Source organism: Lagopus leucura, unplaced genomic scaffold (genome assembly GCF_019238085.1).
Source record: "Lagopus leucura isolate 7727_CA_CO unplaced genomic scaffold, USGS_WTPT01 Super-Scaffold_100017, whole genome shotgun sequence".
Lineage (NCBI taxonomy): Eukaryota > Metazoa > Chordata > Aves > Galliformes > Phasianidae > Lagopus > Lagopus leucura.
This window is the reverse complement of record NW_024962271.1, coordinates 12,523,186-12,538,552: the sequence shown is the minus strand read 5'-3', so window position 1 is coordinate 12,538,552 and position 15,367 is coordinate 12,523,186. Positions and strand designations below refer to the sequence as shown.

Genomic DNA, 15,367 nt, shown 5'->3' with positions numbered 1-15,367 from the left:
CCATGTGTCTAGATACGGGGCAGAATTACCGCACGAAATCAGTGAGTATAACAGAACAGTGCTAGTGAACAAGCACACGACACACTACATTTGAAATAAAAGCAAGCGACATATATTTGAGTTGTACAAGTTCAGACCACCAAATAAGAACAGCAGCTTGAAAAACGTCCAAGTAGTGCGAAAGCAAACAGCTGCACGGGAAGATGCACGTGTAGGGCCGCAGTAATGGCAGCTCCCAAAGAACACAGCACAGCTTGTACAGCAAACACCCAACAGCAGGGCTGTCCCCAGAAGCACCTGAAAGGGCTGGGTCAGCCCTCAGCAGGTACTTGGAATACAGACACCCCTCAGACACTGTTCACACAACGTGAATGATGAAAGCAAGAGGTATCTTTTTTTTTTTTTTTGGCATGTTAATTGCTTGAATCACTTTCACAACAGGATTCCATTTTACTTCTACCCTGGTAATTGGATAAGAAGCTATAAATTTTGCATCAAAATGTACGAAAAGTGCAAATATTGAGGCAAAACAACTGTAGTAACAGCACAGGCCCTAACTATGTTGGCCCCAAATAAGAAGTTTCAGTCATCTTCACTAGGAGTGGCTAATGTTGTTTACCTCCTGAGAAATAAGGTGGACTCCCAGATAAGACTAGATACCAAAGCCCGCTGTCCTATTAAGAGAGGTCCAAGATTATACAATCTCAGAAATCTTTGTGTAGGAAGAAACAATATGCATCACGGAAACCTTTCTTCCAGTATTCTCCTTGGGATCTTCCCAGTGCAGTCTCCTGATACTTCTGATGCCTTTTTGCCAACTTGCAAAACTTTACCAGGAATCTTCCAATACTTGCTATTTCACTATCAGCCTCAGTGGATGAAGACCAGTGATAATGTGAAGATTTCAGCTTCAATCCGAAGAGGAAAAAACTTCTTCCCCTCATGACTCTCAGAAACAACACTGAAAAGACAAAATTCCTATTTATTCAGGTCACAATTATTGCCTACGTTAAAAAAAAAAAAATAGCAGCATATATGGACAATTCTTTCCTGGGATTAGGAGTTAGAAACCCTCCATTACAGGAGCAGAAAGCTAAGCTCAGACCACCTGCTTTACTTCAGCAGCATAACAGATGAACTAGGATAAAAGTGGAAGAGATAACAATAATTACCAGGTCTGAAGTTGCTTTGAGAATTGGAATGAGCTTGAGGACATGCTGTGAGGTTTTCAATCTTTTTCACCAGTACTAAACACTGTAATCTGACATTAAGATCCCAAATATTTCCCCAAATCAGCCTCCCTCATACATAGAAATAGCCTAAGAGTCCTTACCTGAACAGCAATGAGAATTCTGAACTTACTTTCGTTCTTGTGGTGTCTACTGAGAGAGCTTGAAAGGAGGTAGGGTTAAGAAAAAGTAAATAGTTTTCATTGCCTTATGTAAAAAGTGCTCCTGCTTCTTTGTGAACAGAAATGTTGCAGTTAATCTTAAACAGATGGTTTTGTTGTTTTAAAGATATGTGAATATTAGCTAACGTACCCCTTACATGAGAATACATAACATGTTTACAAGACCAAATTCCAAACTGAGATATTCACATTTACATATTTCTCAGTTTTGAGGCTTCACTCTACTTTATTTTATGGAAAAATTTCCCTAACCCTTTGTACTTATTTCAATTAGATGTTCTTAAAATACTGAGCTAAAAATAATCAAAATACCATTCATTGCTTCCAGCAGGCTAGAATTTCAGCACTAATAAATATAATTGACTGACACCACTAAGTTATAATACATTTCAACACCCTTCCTTTATGTAAATTGTTATGACTTTAAATGATAGCTCAAACATTGCTAAAATCTAGAATTACTATTATTAACTAAAAGCTAGGAAAAGCTCTCTTCAGTAAGAAGTTCCCATTTACTACTCACAAATTTTATCTAATTAAGCAACAGAAATTTAACAGGCTCTATCATCTCTTTCTTCTCAAAGGCTTATGCAGAAACTTCCTACTTGTACCACAGGAGAAAAAGCTGCACAAACCCTAAGAAGTTAACAAAGCAAACATACATATCTGTTAGGATGGCTGCCTCTGCACTAGTACTTACAGATATATACACACACAGCTAAATAAATCACTAAATAAATCATATACATATATATTTAAATCTGTGACAGTTGTCTGATAGACCTGCTAAAAACAAATGAAAAAAACAATTTTGTTAGGTGTTCTGCAAGGCTTTTAAGGAGAACATAAATGAGGAAGAACACAAGAACAGGGCACATATACACACATGCATTTTTATCACCTGCATGCAAATTTGAGAAAGGAAGGACTTATAAAGAAACATGTGAGAAGGATACCACAATTGAAGCGCAATGATGTACTGAAAACAACAGGAGATAATGACAACCAGGAGATAATCTGCATTCGGGGGAAGCATCCACACCCTGTATGAAATAAATGACAAACAGTAAGTGCTGTGCCCAAACTTAGATTCAATAAACATGTAAAAAAGTAAAGCAGAGTTTTGAAAATAAAAACACAAAAAGGAAGCCCACTTCCAGAATGCTTACCCTGGAACATTACATGCATCATTATTTCATATCAAGTCAGCATTCTACCAGAACCATGACTGTACACTACTCCCTCGCCACAACTACCCAAGAGCTGCAGCATCAGCTCCTTTTGCTTCTAAGACAACAGAATTACAGGAAATTGATTGAAACTGATTCCCAGAAAAGATACTCAAAGTAAAACATATTGTTTTGCAGAAAAACAGACATACTAGGCTTGACTTTTTTAAGGTCTTGAGAGTAACTTCTGTTCTAGACCTTAACACCGAAACTTAACTTTAGCTGCTCAAAGATGCATATCTAATCCTTACACAGCATTATTTTTCACATATTGAGGCTGACATCATGGGTAGTCAAAGAATATGTTTAATAAAAAATAATTAAACTTCCATTTGCTCTATAGAACATCATAGAAAGTAATTCAATAAATTACAAATGACTTTTTAAGACGCTTGTTCAACTACAGAAAGCAAATTCAGACTACACAGAACACAACTGGCAAATATTGCAAATGTCCAAAAGAAAAACTGGACTAAGACTTGGATCATGAAGCTTGAAACAAGGGATAGAAATACAAGGCAATACAGCTAAGGTTCTTTTAGTAACTACCAACACACACTTTATCATCACCTTGGATATCCTTTTAATCTTAACTTCAGTATTAGTGTAATTCTACTGAGGTTTCCTTATAACCCTTAACTTTATACAACCGTTTTTGCATATAGTCTAGCTGACAGTGGGACATTTTTCCCCTTCTGGTTCAAACTGATGAAAAATAAACCCAATATATTATGTTCAAGTCTACACCAGCCTTCATTACTTGGAACTATAATTGCCTTATTACATAGAAAGAATCACTAGAATGGTAACCAAACTCACTTGAGCATAATTAGGAAAATACTTTATTTCATAAATCTGATATAAATTAGGTTTTAGCCACAAGATTTAGGATTTCTTTTGTGGGGTAAGGGTGGAAGTGATGGTATTGTTGATGTGCTCCATCAGCAAACTAAGATAACAACTGTTTGTAAAACTTTGGCTATTTCATAGATCATCCTAGTTAAATAAAAGTGCTATATTACAAAGGGCAAAGTATTAAATATGCAATACTTTTTTTTTTTTTCCCCACAATGAAGAATTGCTACCCCCTTCTCCTGGCAGTTTTGAATTTTCACTATTGCTAAGACACTGCATGAAGGGCCAAAAATCAGAATACTATTTGGGAAAATACGTAACCAGCACAATCCAAATGGTACTTGTAAAGTTGTGTATTACATGTAACACTGCTTCTAATCGTGGGGTTGTTTCGCACATACAAACTTAGATTTCATTGGTAAAGTTCTTGGTAGAAAAAAAAAAAACAAACAACACAGTTGTTTTACTGTACAAGCAAGCAACAGAACTATATCAAAATATACAGTTTTGCTTTTATTTTTAAAGTTATCCCTTTGTAAAGCTTTTTCAATGACTCCTACTAGTACCTGTATCTGTTTTCTCTTAACACTTGCCTGTTCTTGGATCGCAAATGCTGTAACAAGGGTCAATTGAAATCTCAGTCAGTTCAGAACTTCTGTAAATGTGAATCTGGGCCTCTACTGTGTCACAGTAATAGCAGCTTAAAAAGAAGGAGGAATCAGATCACACATCAAATATTAGACAGATTTTATATAGTAAAGGGTTTTAAGGTTTTGGACTTAAACAGATGCCTTATGCCCTGTTACTGTGGTTTCTAGGAATAATTTGTCTTCCTTACTATTCAAAGTGCTTTTTTTTTTAGTGGGTAACTCAGCATAACATATGAAGTGATATCCCAATAATGATTTGGGGTAATATTTAATATTTAGTCAGATTTAAATCTGCAGAGAAGTTTAAACTCAAAAGGAGTTCAAAACTATCTATACTTAATTTACCATTATTAACTGGTAACTCCAGGAGGTTTTATGACATAAAACACAAATAGAAATCTACACAAACAAAGCAAACAAACAATTTTTACATGAAGTATGCAGTGTTGAAAGGTCTTTTCAGTGGCACTTCTGACAGTTTGCCTCTTCTGAGTCTTGGGGCAACTACTCCTCATTTTGGGACTTCTAATTCTGCAGAGGGAGCCCAAAACTTTGCAAGGTGTAAACTAAATCGATCTACATGGTGCCAAGTAGCATGAGATAAGACCATTTTTGGTTTGATTTCCCCTTACTGCTGTCAAAGAGAACAGGTCACAGTGAGGGGAAAAAAAACCCACTAACAGTCCTATCTCAACTCAGATTTTAACATGATATACAAGATGTCTTTAGAAAACAAAACAAAACCTGAAAACAAGTAATAGAAACCAATGTAAACTTCCTAAACTAACTCAGCTGAGGTAACAGGTAGCCAGTTTAATTGGCTGATTGGGAAAAATTTATCTTCTTTTAAACACACTTGTACCTGAATTGGAAACAGCAGTGCATCACAACACTAGAGCATTTTCATGTAATTAAAGCAATGGATGGTGATGTAGATTCTACAGCTTTCATGACATTCATTAGCTGCCCAAATTATTGCTGAGTTTTGATCTGTAAATTATAAGTGTCAAGGAGGCTGTAAAACTATATTCAAATTAAATCAATAATATGCATAAAGTATTCTGTGTTCACTGCAAATATATTAAATATACAGCTCTTTCTTGAGCATTATTTTCATAAAATTAACCCCCCAACAAAATTATAATGCCTTTTGTTGTAATTTTACACCATTGTGTATTTGATAGTACATACAAGTTCAGAAACTTATGAACTTCAGGAAATATTACATGCAAAACGTCTCTGAAAGCAGTTTGCACTTCTAAACAAATACTGAAATGTTCGGTCAGTAAATCATTGATGCACTCAACACTGGGTTATTTACAATGAAATAATTAAAGAATAAATTCAAAATCAGTTCATAATTTAAGTGCAGAGTCTGGGGTCAGTCTTCATCACTAGAATCTGAATCTTCAGATGAAGACGATGTACTATCAGATCCAGATGAAGCATCTGCTTTCTCTGAACCTTCATCTGTGCTGTTTTCATTGTGAGAGCTTGGCTCTGTTCCCCCTTTGTCTTCCTGATCTCTAACCCGAGAATTTTCCTCCTTTTCTTCCGTAGGCTTGGCTGAGCCTGTGTCATTACTTTCACTGTTCTGTACATCAAAAATATTAGACTGAGACAAAGCTGGGATATGAAGATTAAGGCCTGGAGTGAGAAGCATCCCTGGATAAAGTATGTTGGACAAAAGTAATGGGTTAAGAGAGAGAGGATTGGCAGCTGCAGCAGCAGAGGATGTTGAAGGAGAGCTTGAAACAGAGTTTTCACCACCAGTATCTGCATTTTGGTCTTCTGTCCTTTCTTTCTTTATATCCGCCTCTTTCAAATCACTTCCCTTTTTATCCTCTGAAATAGATTCTGTAGACTTTGTCAGAAGTCCTCCCATGCCCAGCAAGTTTGGTAATCCAGCCATCCCTGACAGCAGCATGGGGAACATGGCAGCCATGTTCTTAGCTTCTCCTCCAGTAGTTAAGCCAGCTGGCATTCCCATCAATCCTGCCGTTACTTGCAGTGACTGCAGGTTTTGCAGGTTTTGTTGTAAGGCCTGAAGACTAGACAGATCCACTCCTGGAAGCAATCCGTTGGTGAGCAGAGGGTTCACTGATACACTTGCAGCAGTTGCAGCAGCTGCAGCTGCTGTTGCCTTAGCAATCTCACTTTTGGGGCGCCTTCCCCTCCGGCTTACTTCTTCCCGCACAACAGGCCCGGTGAGAATACGGTCAAACATACCTTCTGGAAGAAACCCCTGCAAGAGATGCAGTGTGAATTTTTAGTAATTTGAAAGCGTAAGGTTGTCGAAGTTAAAGAAAAACAGCCCACAAAAACCAAGCGCATGCTACGTGTCAAAGAATTTTCTTGTGGTTAGCAATGCAGCTTCATCTCTAGACTGGGATTGGAGGTGGCTCTGTGCTACCACCACCATTTAAAGTCCCAGTTCAACAGTGGGAAGAAAGGAGGCACCTTCTCAGACACACTGCTTACTCAACACCTGAGGATCACGTCCAGATCAAATCACATATAGCTAATCAGAGGAGCAGTCTTAGGTTAAGATCTAAAGCGTGGCATTGCTTTGCAGTCGGATCACGTTCCAATCATCTCTTTTGCCACTGCTTCATTAAAAAAGTGCTTGTTGCTGCTTAATGTCTTCATACTTCACCTTATCCATTAACTCAAGAATGAACAATAGAGACTCAAGTGCAATTCTATTAAAATGAAATTCAGATAGCTTCTTTTTAGGATTTCATAGTATTTACCTCACCTCCGTATGCCCTCCTTATGTAAGCACTGCATAAACATGTATTATTTCCTCTGTAGCAGTTTTCCATATTTGTCCCTAACAATTGATTGAAAATGAAAAATGAATACGGTAACAGATTTGTTTATATGTCTATGGTTGCATGGCCTAAGACTTAACATTCAGCTGCACAGTTATTTGACCTAGGCAAACATGAGAAATTCTGTCCGTAAATGCACACATTTCTGTAAGCTCTATGTTAACCATGGTCTGAATGTAACACTGTGCATGTACAAATATGCATAGGAGCTCACATCTGCCTACAAACATGAGACACTTAGATGCACTTTTTTCAAGCATCTGGGAAAAAGCCACTCACTGAATACGTCTTGCTACTAGCGAGAAACTTGGGTAGGACAACCAAGCAGCGTGCTGCTCTTACCACTAACCACTGATAATCCATACAGAAGGAATGCGTGGCCAAAACTGAAGCTGTTGTACAGACCTACTCCTAACAGCATATTCACATATTAACCTTGGTTCCTCCTACTGGAATCCCAGCATTAGTTTCTAGCTAATAATACAATCTCTAGGAAGAGTGAAATGCTAAGAAGGAAATAGCTGTATGGTGATATTAATTTCTTAAAAGCAAACCAACTAAAAAGTGAAAGTACGTATTTAAAATCAGATTTATCTTCTTGTCTCTAACAATAAGAAAATATTCTGTGAGCCAAACACCTTTCTTACAACTTTCAAAGTAACCTTTAAGAGATTAAAATGTCACAGCATTATAGCACCTTGAACTAAATCTCTGATCTCTAATTTAGGGTTAACAGTTACTGTCCCTTCTCTTCCTCCTACTCACAGCTGTGCCAGCACACCATTCTCGGGAGCCAAGGTGGCTGAAAAAAGCTAACACTGACTCATACTCCACATTTAACAGAATTTAATATCAGAAGTGAAAGCCTTGCCTTCCCCCACCATGTCACAAGTATCTCATTCTGCAAATACTCACAGACTGTTTTACAATTTCTCCCCACTCAGGAGCCACTCCATACTCTGGATTTTCTTTCAAGAACCTGCACAAATCCTTCAGAGGGGGAGCAAATGCACCCCCCACCTGGGAAACAGAAGACGGAAGTCAGTAAATACTTCTCTTTTGAAAAGGAAGAAAGGCAAGAATCCTAACTGACATTGTTTTGTTTTTCACTTTTTACATAAAATGGAATACACAGTCTTAATTAAAATTATCAATGCAGCATTTAATTGATTTCTGTTGGTTTATGCAAAGTAGAGTTTTGAAGATTTTGGTGATGCAGACAAGTTGGAGGCAGCTTATAACTGAGAATAAAAACATAACAGAGAGGAATTGTTTCACCTAAGGTGTAGAAATCTATTAGAACAAAAAGCCAGCATGAAAACAGGCTCTTACAGCAAGCTAAGATCAAATCTCTCATTTATTCATCATCAACTTTGAAGACTCCTCAGGGCATAGCTTACTATAGAAAAGTCAAGTGTCTATTTTTCAAGAGACTAGCTCCTGTACAGGTTCCTTCTCAGAGCAACTATCTCAACGCACTGAAGAGATTAAAGACTCCAATTCTGCCTCTCCTTCCTCTACAGGTGCCAAAACTTCTGACCTTAACAGCAGCATAAAAAACAAACTGCTTTTCTTGCAACTATTCTCTAAGAGAAAAACAAGCCAGCTGCATAACAGGAGAAAATGCTCCAGATGTCAATGCAATACCTCAAAGACTCTCACTGGATTGCTCCTCTAGGATTACCATTGACATTCAAAGATACCATTCAAAGAAACAGTTAATATGAATACCTTTCTTGCATTTCTTCTATTTATGAGCTGGACACGTTCTTCACCAGTCAAACTATTAACATCTAGTTTATTAGGGTTTCGACAACGGTGTCGTTTTTGTTTGGGCCTCCCTTCATGCAGCTGCATCCTCTGTTATAAAGGAATTAAAAAGTCGATTATTTTTCTGATATAGTTGCTTTTAAAACACTAAAGTGGCTTTCAGAAATATTTTTCTGTTTCAGAGCTTTGTCCAACAGAGAATGTCATAAATAATACTTTCTTGTGTTCTGTGCCACATTAACCAAGTTTTAATTAAGAAATAACATGAGAAAGTCATACTCACAACATCACTATCGTACCATTGTAATGTAGGTAATGGGATTCTTCAAACAAATAATCTTTCGTATCACTATGCTGTAATGTTATTTTCAGCTCCTATAATTTCTACTTAACTAATCATTTCCACTATAATAGGAGGCTTCTTAGATATTTTTGAAATCCTATGTAAAACTAGACAAGGGTCAAATCTTCGCTTAGTGTTACCTTTCTTAGCAATTATATTTGTAATGTATTTGGCAAAAATCAAATTGCTCAAGAAAAAAAAAAAACAACCTTCTCCTTCCTAATCAATACAAAAGAGCAAATGAAGAATAATTCCATGCAAAATGCATTATCAACTTAAATACATTTTATGTGATACATTTTGCTATTAGTTGATCTGAAAGTATACTCACAGGAATACAAGCTCCTAAATCTTCAACATAGCCAGGATGTTCCTTCAGCCACCTTTCTAAATCCTTCCTTTTGGGAGCATCATCACCTGCCAGCCTCGTTCCATCTTTTAGGTTAATAACAGGAACTGGACTCTCTGCATCAAGCATGCCTTGAGACTGCGTGTAATTGAGTGCTGGGCTTATTCCAGCAGCAACCTGACACGAGTTAATACCTGGATTTACCTGGAGAAATTCAAAACATGGCTCTAAATGTTCCACAGAAAACAATCACAATTACTTCATTTATGATACAATGAAGGCCAGCATCCTGCAGATCATTAAACACAACCTGAAGAACTCAGAAAAACTAAACATGCACATGAAGATAGCTCCCTTTAAGTCCCTCTAAGACCGGATCCTGTCACAGGAAAGGATGTAAAAAGTGTTGCTATGCCATACACTGAGTTTCTAATAATATGCTGCTAATTACAGCTTAACAATACTATTTTAAAAAAGATTATTGTTACTTGCTATTTGTTTTACATTTAGCAAAACTCCACCAATTCTTACTTGTGTAGCAATAGACAAAATTCACAACAATTTCAGAAAAAAACAGTTGAGAAAAAAACCTTTTTGTTGAATGTTGACAGTTACGTGCAGTTAAGGAATTAACAGTTATCTGGATCTTATTTTTGGATAAAGATTTAACTTTACTTACATGATTGGGCTGCTTATTTCTGTTTACAAAGAGAACATCAACTCCTTCCACGTTCTTCCTTCTCCCTCTTCTCTTTTTGAGTACAGGTTGACTATCAACTATCACTCCATTGGCGCTGGCTGTTAAGTGACTGGAAGTACCTAACCAAAGTACACAGCAAAATGTATGTCAGATGCTTAAATTATTTATAATAATGAGCGTATTTGAATAATGAAAGAAAATGAAATTGATACAGTACTAGGGCAGATAATTTCTGCATGTAATATATAAAAAACTACAAATAGAAGGATGATATTTTTAGAGACTTTCCATATGCATATGTAATGCTAACTCAATGAATTACAGCCATTTGATCAGCATCTGACCTAAAGGAAAAACCCAGCACAAATGCTACAAATATTTTAATCCAAATTTTAACTGCTCGATTCAAGCTCATTTTACACTGACAATGTCAACCTACTGTTACTTATTATGAAAATAACTTCTGAATGTTTGGCTGTAAGCCAAATAACTTGTTTCAGACTATTGCCTTCAACTTTTTCATTACATGAGACACAAGAAATCATATGAAGAGTGCAAAACAAATAACAGAGACATAAGCCCGGAACTTGACAGCTTCACTTCCAAACTAGACACAGTATGTTCTGACTAATTGATCACTTACAGCACACAGTGACGTGCTTTACAGTAATTAAGGTCTTCTTACAGGAGGACTTATTATACATAATGGCATCCTTCAACTAAATGAACGTCACAAAAACTGACTGTGAAAGTACTTGTGGTCCAATTCCATGCTCCAACTTAGGTGCCTAGACTCCCTAACAACCTGCACGCAATTGCTCTACACTGTAGTTTTGAATACATTTCACAGCCAGCATCTCTCTCCACTGCCTATACATGCAGATCAACAGAAGATTTATTACTAATCCTTATGCCCTTCTGACATTCTGGGAATTCACAGTACATACCTGATTCAGAAAGCGATTTTGGGAAGTTGACAAGGCTGGTTTCTGAAGCATTCTGGAGATCACGTAGCCGCGCCAGGTATTGCTGCTGTCCCAGTGCACCCTCCTCGCTTTCAAATGGCCTTTTCTGAGACAGTCCCTGCTTCTGAAAAGTCAATTTCAAACCACCTTCCTGTTAAATAAATCCCAGGGTTAGAAGCGTCTCTTCTGAAGCAGAAATGACTACTTCATAATGAGGATTCTCACATACAAATGCTTACACCAGAGGAGCTGAGGAGGAAGAAAAGCCATATACCAGGCCTTAAAACTAGTCCTACTTCTCCTCCACATGATGGAAGCTGACCAGAAACTTCATGGAATTGCCTATAAATTTTAGGTTACCTGCCCACTTAACTGAAAAAATGCAGATGCTGAACTCTCTAAATAAGCATCAAATTCAATTACAAGGGGACGTTTCTTGTATTATGTGCTATCAACAGGTCACAAAATACAGGTTTAAAAAAAATGTTTGAAGCATCTAGCCTACATTTTAAAGTGCAAAATTTACCTGTAAACATCCATGAAAAATAGAAAGTGCTTGCTGAATAGGATATGCTGAAATGTTAAAAAAAAAAAAAAAAGCCAAAAAGCAGAAATATTGTTCATATATTATTATTATTTTTTTTTTTTAAATGGCATAAAACAGGCTGGCTGAGGAAGCAGAATTTTAATTCAATTCAGAGAGAAGAATAATGAAAATTTCCCTCCAGAGGTTTTGAAAACTGAAAAGAAAAAAAACCTGAAAAAACCCCAAATACTCAATGCCCAGAAAAAGCAGACCCAAATACCCACAAACAAGTGTGTGAAGGAAGTGAGAGTAAGAGCAGGCAGCCACTTGCAGGTAAAGCATGCCGCACACCGCAATCGCAATCAGGTCCTAGGGCAATAAAAATAAACATACGTCATTGATTTTCACTGTAAACTCCTTTTCTCGTACATGCTTCTTCACCTTTGACATCTGTGGTGACTGATCATATTCTTCCTTAACAGCTGCAAGAGGGGGTGTTGGTGCACCGGGCTCACTGTAATCTGTAGCTGCACCTGGACTATCCAGAAGTTTGGTTGTGTAGAAAGATGCCACTGTATTGCTGTCATAGTTCCTTCTTGCTGAAGGCCATTTACCCTTCAGCACTGTTTGACAAATACTATCAAGCCGGTTAATCATAACTCGATCCTAAAAAAGAGAGAAAGCATTTTTACAAGAGTAATGCAAACTAGAGATCAAACTCCACAGATTTTGACTATTCAAAAACAGCTCGAAAGAGCACAATAATGCTCAAATGAAAATCCACCCCCCCCCTCCAGTTATCTTCCCACAGCTTCTGTGATACGGTTTTGTCATACTCAACTGAAGAGTGGTGTGACAGCCCACCTTCCCCTATACGCTTCATTTTCAAATATGATAAACTTGCCTTTGGCCAGTAAGATGCAGCCAGCATGTATCCACCTTGTAGGAGGTAAGTGGAATTTGGTGTCCCATTATTCATCTGGAAACTGTCTTGCGTCTCATCGTGTGTTGTACTCAGAGAAGCTACACTCTCTTCATCATATGCTTTTATATGAGGGGTTCCTTCTGCTAAATAAAACCACCAGTATAACTTCATATTGGAAGTTAAAAAAAACACTCATAGTAAGAAGCTCAGGTGAACAACACGTAAAACAAGGTTCAGAGAAAGACCAAACATAATTATACTCAACAACTGGTGAGTTGAGGACTGCTGATACTTTTCCAAGCATATGCATTTCCTACATATTTCTGTTAACTTTTTGAGAACATAAAAATGAAAATGGGCACACTACAGAATAAGTTGAAAGGCAGTCCTTACTTACTGTACTGTATTTCAATTGCAAGCGAGAATCAGATTGAACAGAAAGATGTCTACGACAAGAATGTGCCAAATCTGTTGGGATACTAGTTATAAAAGTGCCCTCATTTCTGTTACTGGATGTAACACTAGATGCTCTACTTTACACATCCTGAAAACTGCCTCTGCAGAATTGAATCACTTTAATCACAGACATTTTTTTCCCTTAGTAACTTTCCAGTATGTCCATAGACTTCATTTAAATTCTCATAATTATTTTTCTTCTTCCTCCATCCAGACAATGCAAGCTTCACTTGACATGGGAAAACAGCTGAACTGAATGAGGATGCTTCCAGAAAAGGTAAATACTAAGTCTGCAAAAAGAGCAGGAGTGTTGAGGGACAAGTCTACAGAACTCAAATTTGTCCTTTGGAATGGCAATGTATCAAATCATGTTTGTTTGTTTTTTTAAACTCTCTTAAAGTATGTTTCTAATATAGAAAATAAGCCAAAGGTTCCGTGACCATCATAGATATGCCACAAAACCTGGCTTAAAACAAGTTCAGATGAAACTGAGAAAAGTTTTCCCACATTTTCCAATCTCTTCAATTCCAATTTGCAATAAAATAACCAAAATAAAAGGAAGGCTGATTTACAAGATTTTGCAATCTGAAGATTGCATGATTGCTTGCTTAAACAGACTGAGTTGGCAGAAAGTGAGACTAATATTTTGACTTGCAGCACATGTTTTAGTATTCACCATTTAGAAATAGCTATGTCATTTACTCCTTCCTTTTCTCTCACTGTTTTTAAATTTCATACAACTGTTCCCTCTGAATACAACCTTCCACTGCTACAGGCAGCTAACTCTGTTCTCTTTACTTTCCTATTACCCTTTGTTATCACGGGGTAGAGAAAGCTTTTCACATTCTAATTTTGAACATGGCAAGAGTACAGCTTGTAGCATCTCTAGAAGTAATGTGTTGAATTGTAGATTTTCAGCATAAGTACACTGCTTGGCCACATCCAGCTTACAAGAAAATATAGCTTACATCACTCTTCAACTTGTACAGAATTATTGCAGATTTCCTAGAAACACAATGAGGGAGCTACAGAGACAGGCAAGCAAGAGTGAAAAAACAACAACAGGGAAACCGAAAGAATCTCTGCATTAAGCAAGAAAGAGAAACAGTAGCAGGGAACATACACAAAATACACTTCCAGAAAACACTGGCCATTCAACTCTCCTCCCATACGTGAGCCACATGCACTGTATGCTGGCGTAGTTAACTGGCCAACAAAGCTGAACTACCTCAATCCAAGGCACCGAATAAGAAATAAAATACTGATCTGAAATTCTTTAGCTCACTTGAATAATCAAAAGTTTACATTTACTTCCACAGGATTTAAAGTCCTTTTTTTGGACCTTTTCCATAACAAGTCAATCTGTTCAGTTTGAAAATCGTACTTCAGAAATAAGACTACACATACCACGTTTTTGTGCCTCCTCTTCATCACTATCACTCTCTTCAGACGATGACGATGATGACGACGACGACGATGAGGATGAAGATGATGAAGATGAAGATGCTGAAGAACAAGATGAAGATGACGAAGAACTAGAGCCTGATCGAGAGTGTGAACAAGATGAGGAAGATGAAGAGGATGAAGAAGATGACCTGGAAGAACAGGATGATCTATCTGAGTCAGAGTCTGAGTCAGAGCTAGAGTCTGATCCTCTTTTGCTGACTCTCTGTTTTTTGGAAGCTGGGTTTGGAGTTAGAGGCTCTGTCCTTGCTGCAACCATGCGCCTGTCTGTTTCAATCTTCACGCTAGGTTTGTGTTCTGTATTTTGTACTGGTGCACCATTTTTTGGACTCAGAGGCTCAGATTTCATTACTGTCTGCGTCTCCTCTGTAGACATAGATTCCTCTTCAGATGACTGAGCATCCTCTTTCAGATTTTCAGTTTTAACTTTCATGTCCTCAGGAGTATTCACTTTAGCATCTGGCAATCTTGACTGAGGTGTAAGAGGAGAAGCAGATAATGCCATCTGATACTGATGTAAGAGTGGAGTAGAAGTCCTTGACAGTGCCACTTTGTTCTGACTATAGTTCCTCTGCGCAGACATAAATGAGAGCTCAGGATCACGAAGAATATGATAATCTGTCCTGCTAACCCCATGTTTAGCAGCTCCAATAAGTAAATCCCTGTCATGAGTCCCACATTCCCACCAGACAGGTAAGTCTGGGTTTGGCTGACATAGCTTTAGTCGTTCAAACAACTGTGGATGTCTAAGAGCCTGTTCTCGCACCTTCCTTAGAAGCTCAATGCGATACAAAGTCCGAGAGGCACGCTCCTCTGTAATTGGCTGGATAAAAATGCTTGGGTCTACCAGTTCTATAATAAAGCAAAACAAAGATGAGAATCTGGCCAAA

General features: G+C 37.6%; 1 protein-coding gene and 1 long non-coding RNA gene across 8 annotated transcripts in view; both read right to left on the bottom strand.

Annotated features, from left to right (window-relative positions):
• Positions 1-89: 89 nt before the first annotated feature.
• On the bottom strand, positions 90-2,452 carry LOC122183130. Its single transcript, XR_006180106.1, has 3 exons — positions 2,368-2,452; positions 1,334-1,391; positions 90-961 (listed from the first exon to the last, which is right to left on the bottom strand). It is a non-coding gene; the product is annotated as an uncharacterized LOC122183130 (long non-coding RNA).
• A 476-nt stretch (positions 2,453-2,928) lies between these two features.
• Positions 2,929-15,367, bottom strand: part of CHD9 (chromodomain helicase DNA binding protein 9) — a 79,088-nt gene continuing 66,649 nt past the window's right edge. For 3 of the 7 annotated variants that reach the window (XM_042876902.1, XM_042876901.1, XM_042876907.1), the window contains 9 exons: positions 14,421-15,329; positions 12,537-12,700; positions 12,026-12,298; positions 11,089-11,257; positions 10,121-10,260; positions 9,424-9,645; positions 8,711-8,839; positions 7,895-7,999; positions 2,929-6,390 (listed from right to left, as the gene is read on the bottom strand). In XM_042876902.1, the coding sequence (XP_042732836.1) occupies positions 5,527-6,390; positions 7,895-7,999; positions 8,711-8,839; positions 9,424-9,645; positions 10,121-10,260; positions 11,089-11,257; positions 12,026-12,298; positions 12,537-12,700; positions 14,421-15,329 (2,975 nt within the window). In that variant the 3' untranslated portion in view covers positions 2,929-5,526. The remainder of the gene's footprint in view (positions 6,391-7,894; positions 8,000-8,710; positions 8,840-9,423; positions 9,646-10,120; positions 10,261-11,088; positions 11,258-12,025; positions 12,299-12,536; positions 12,701-14,420; positions 15,330-15,367) is intronic. The other 4 variants (XM_042876904.1, XM_042876905.1, XM_042876903.1 and 1 more) reach the window with 4 other exon arrangements.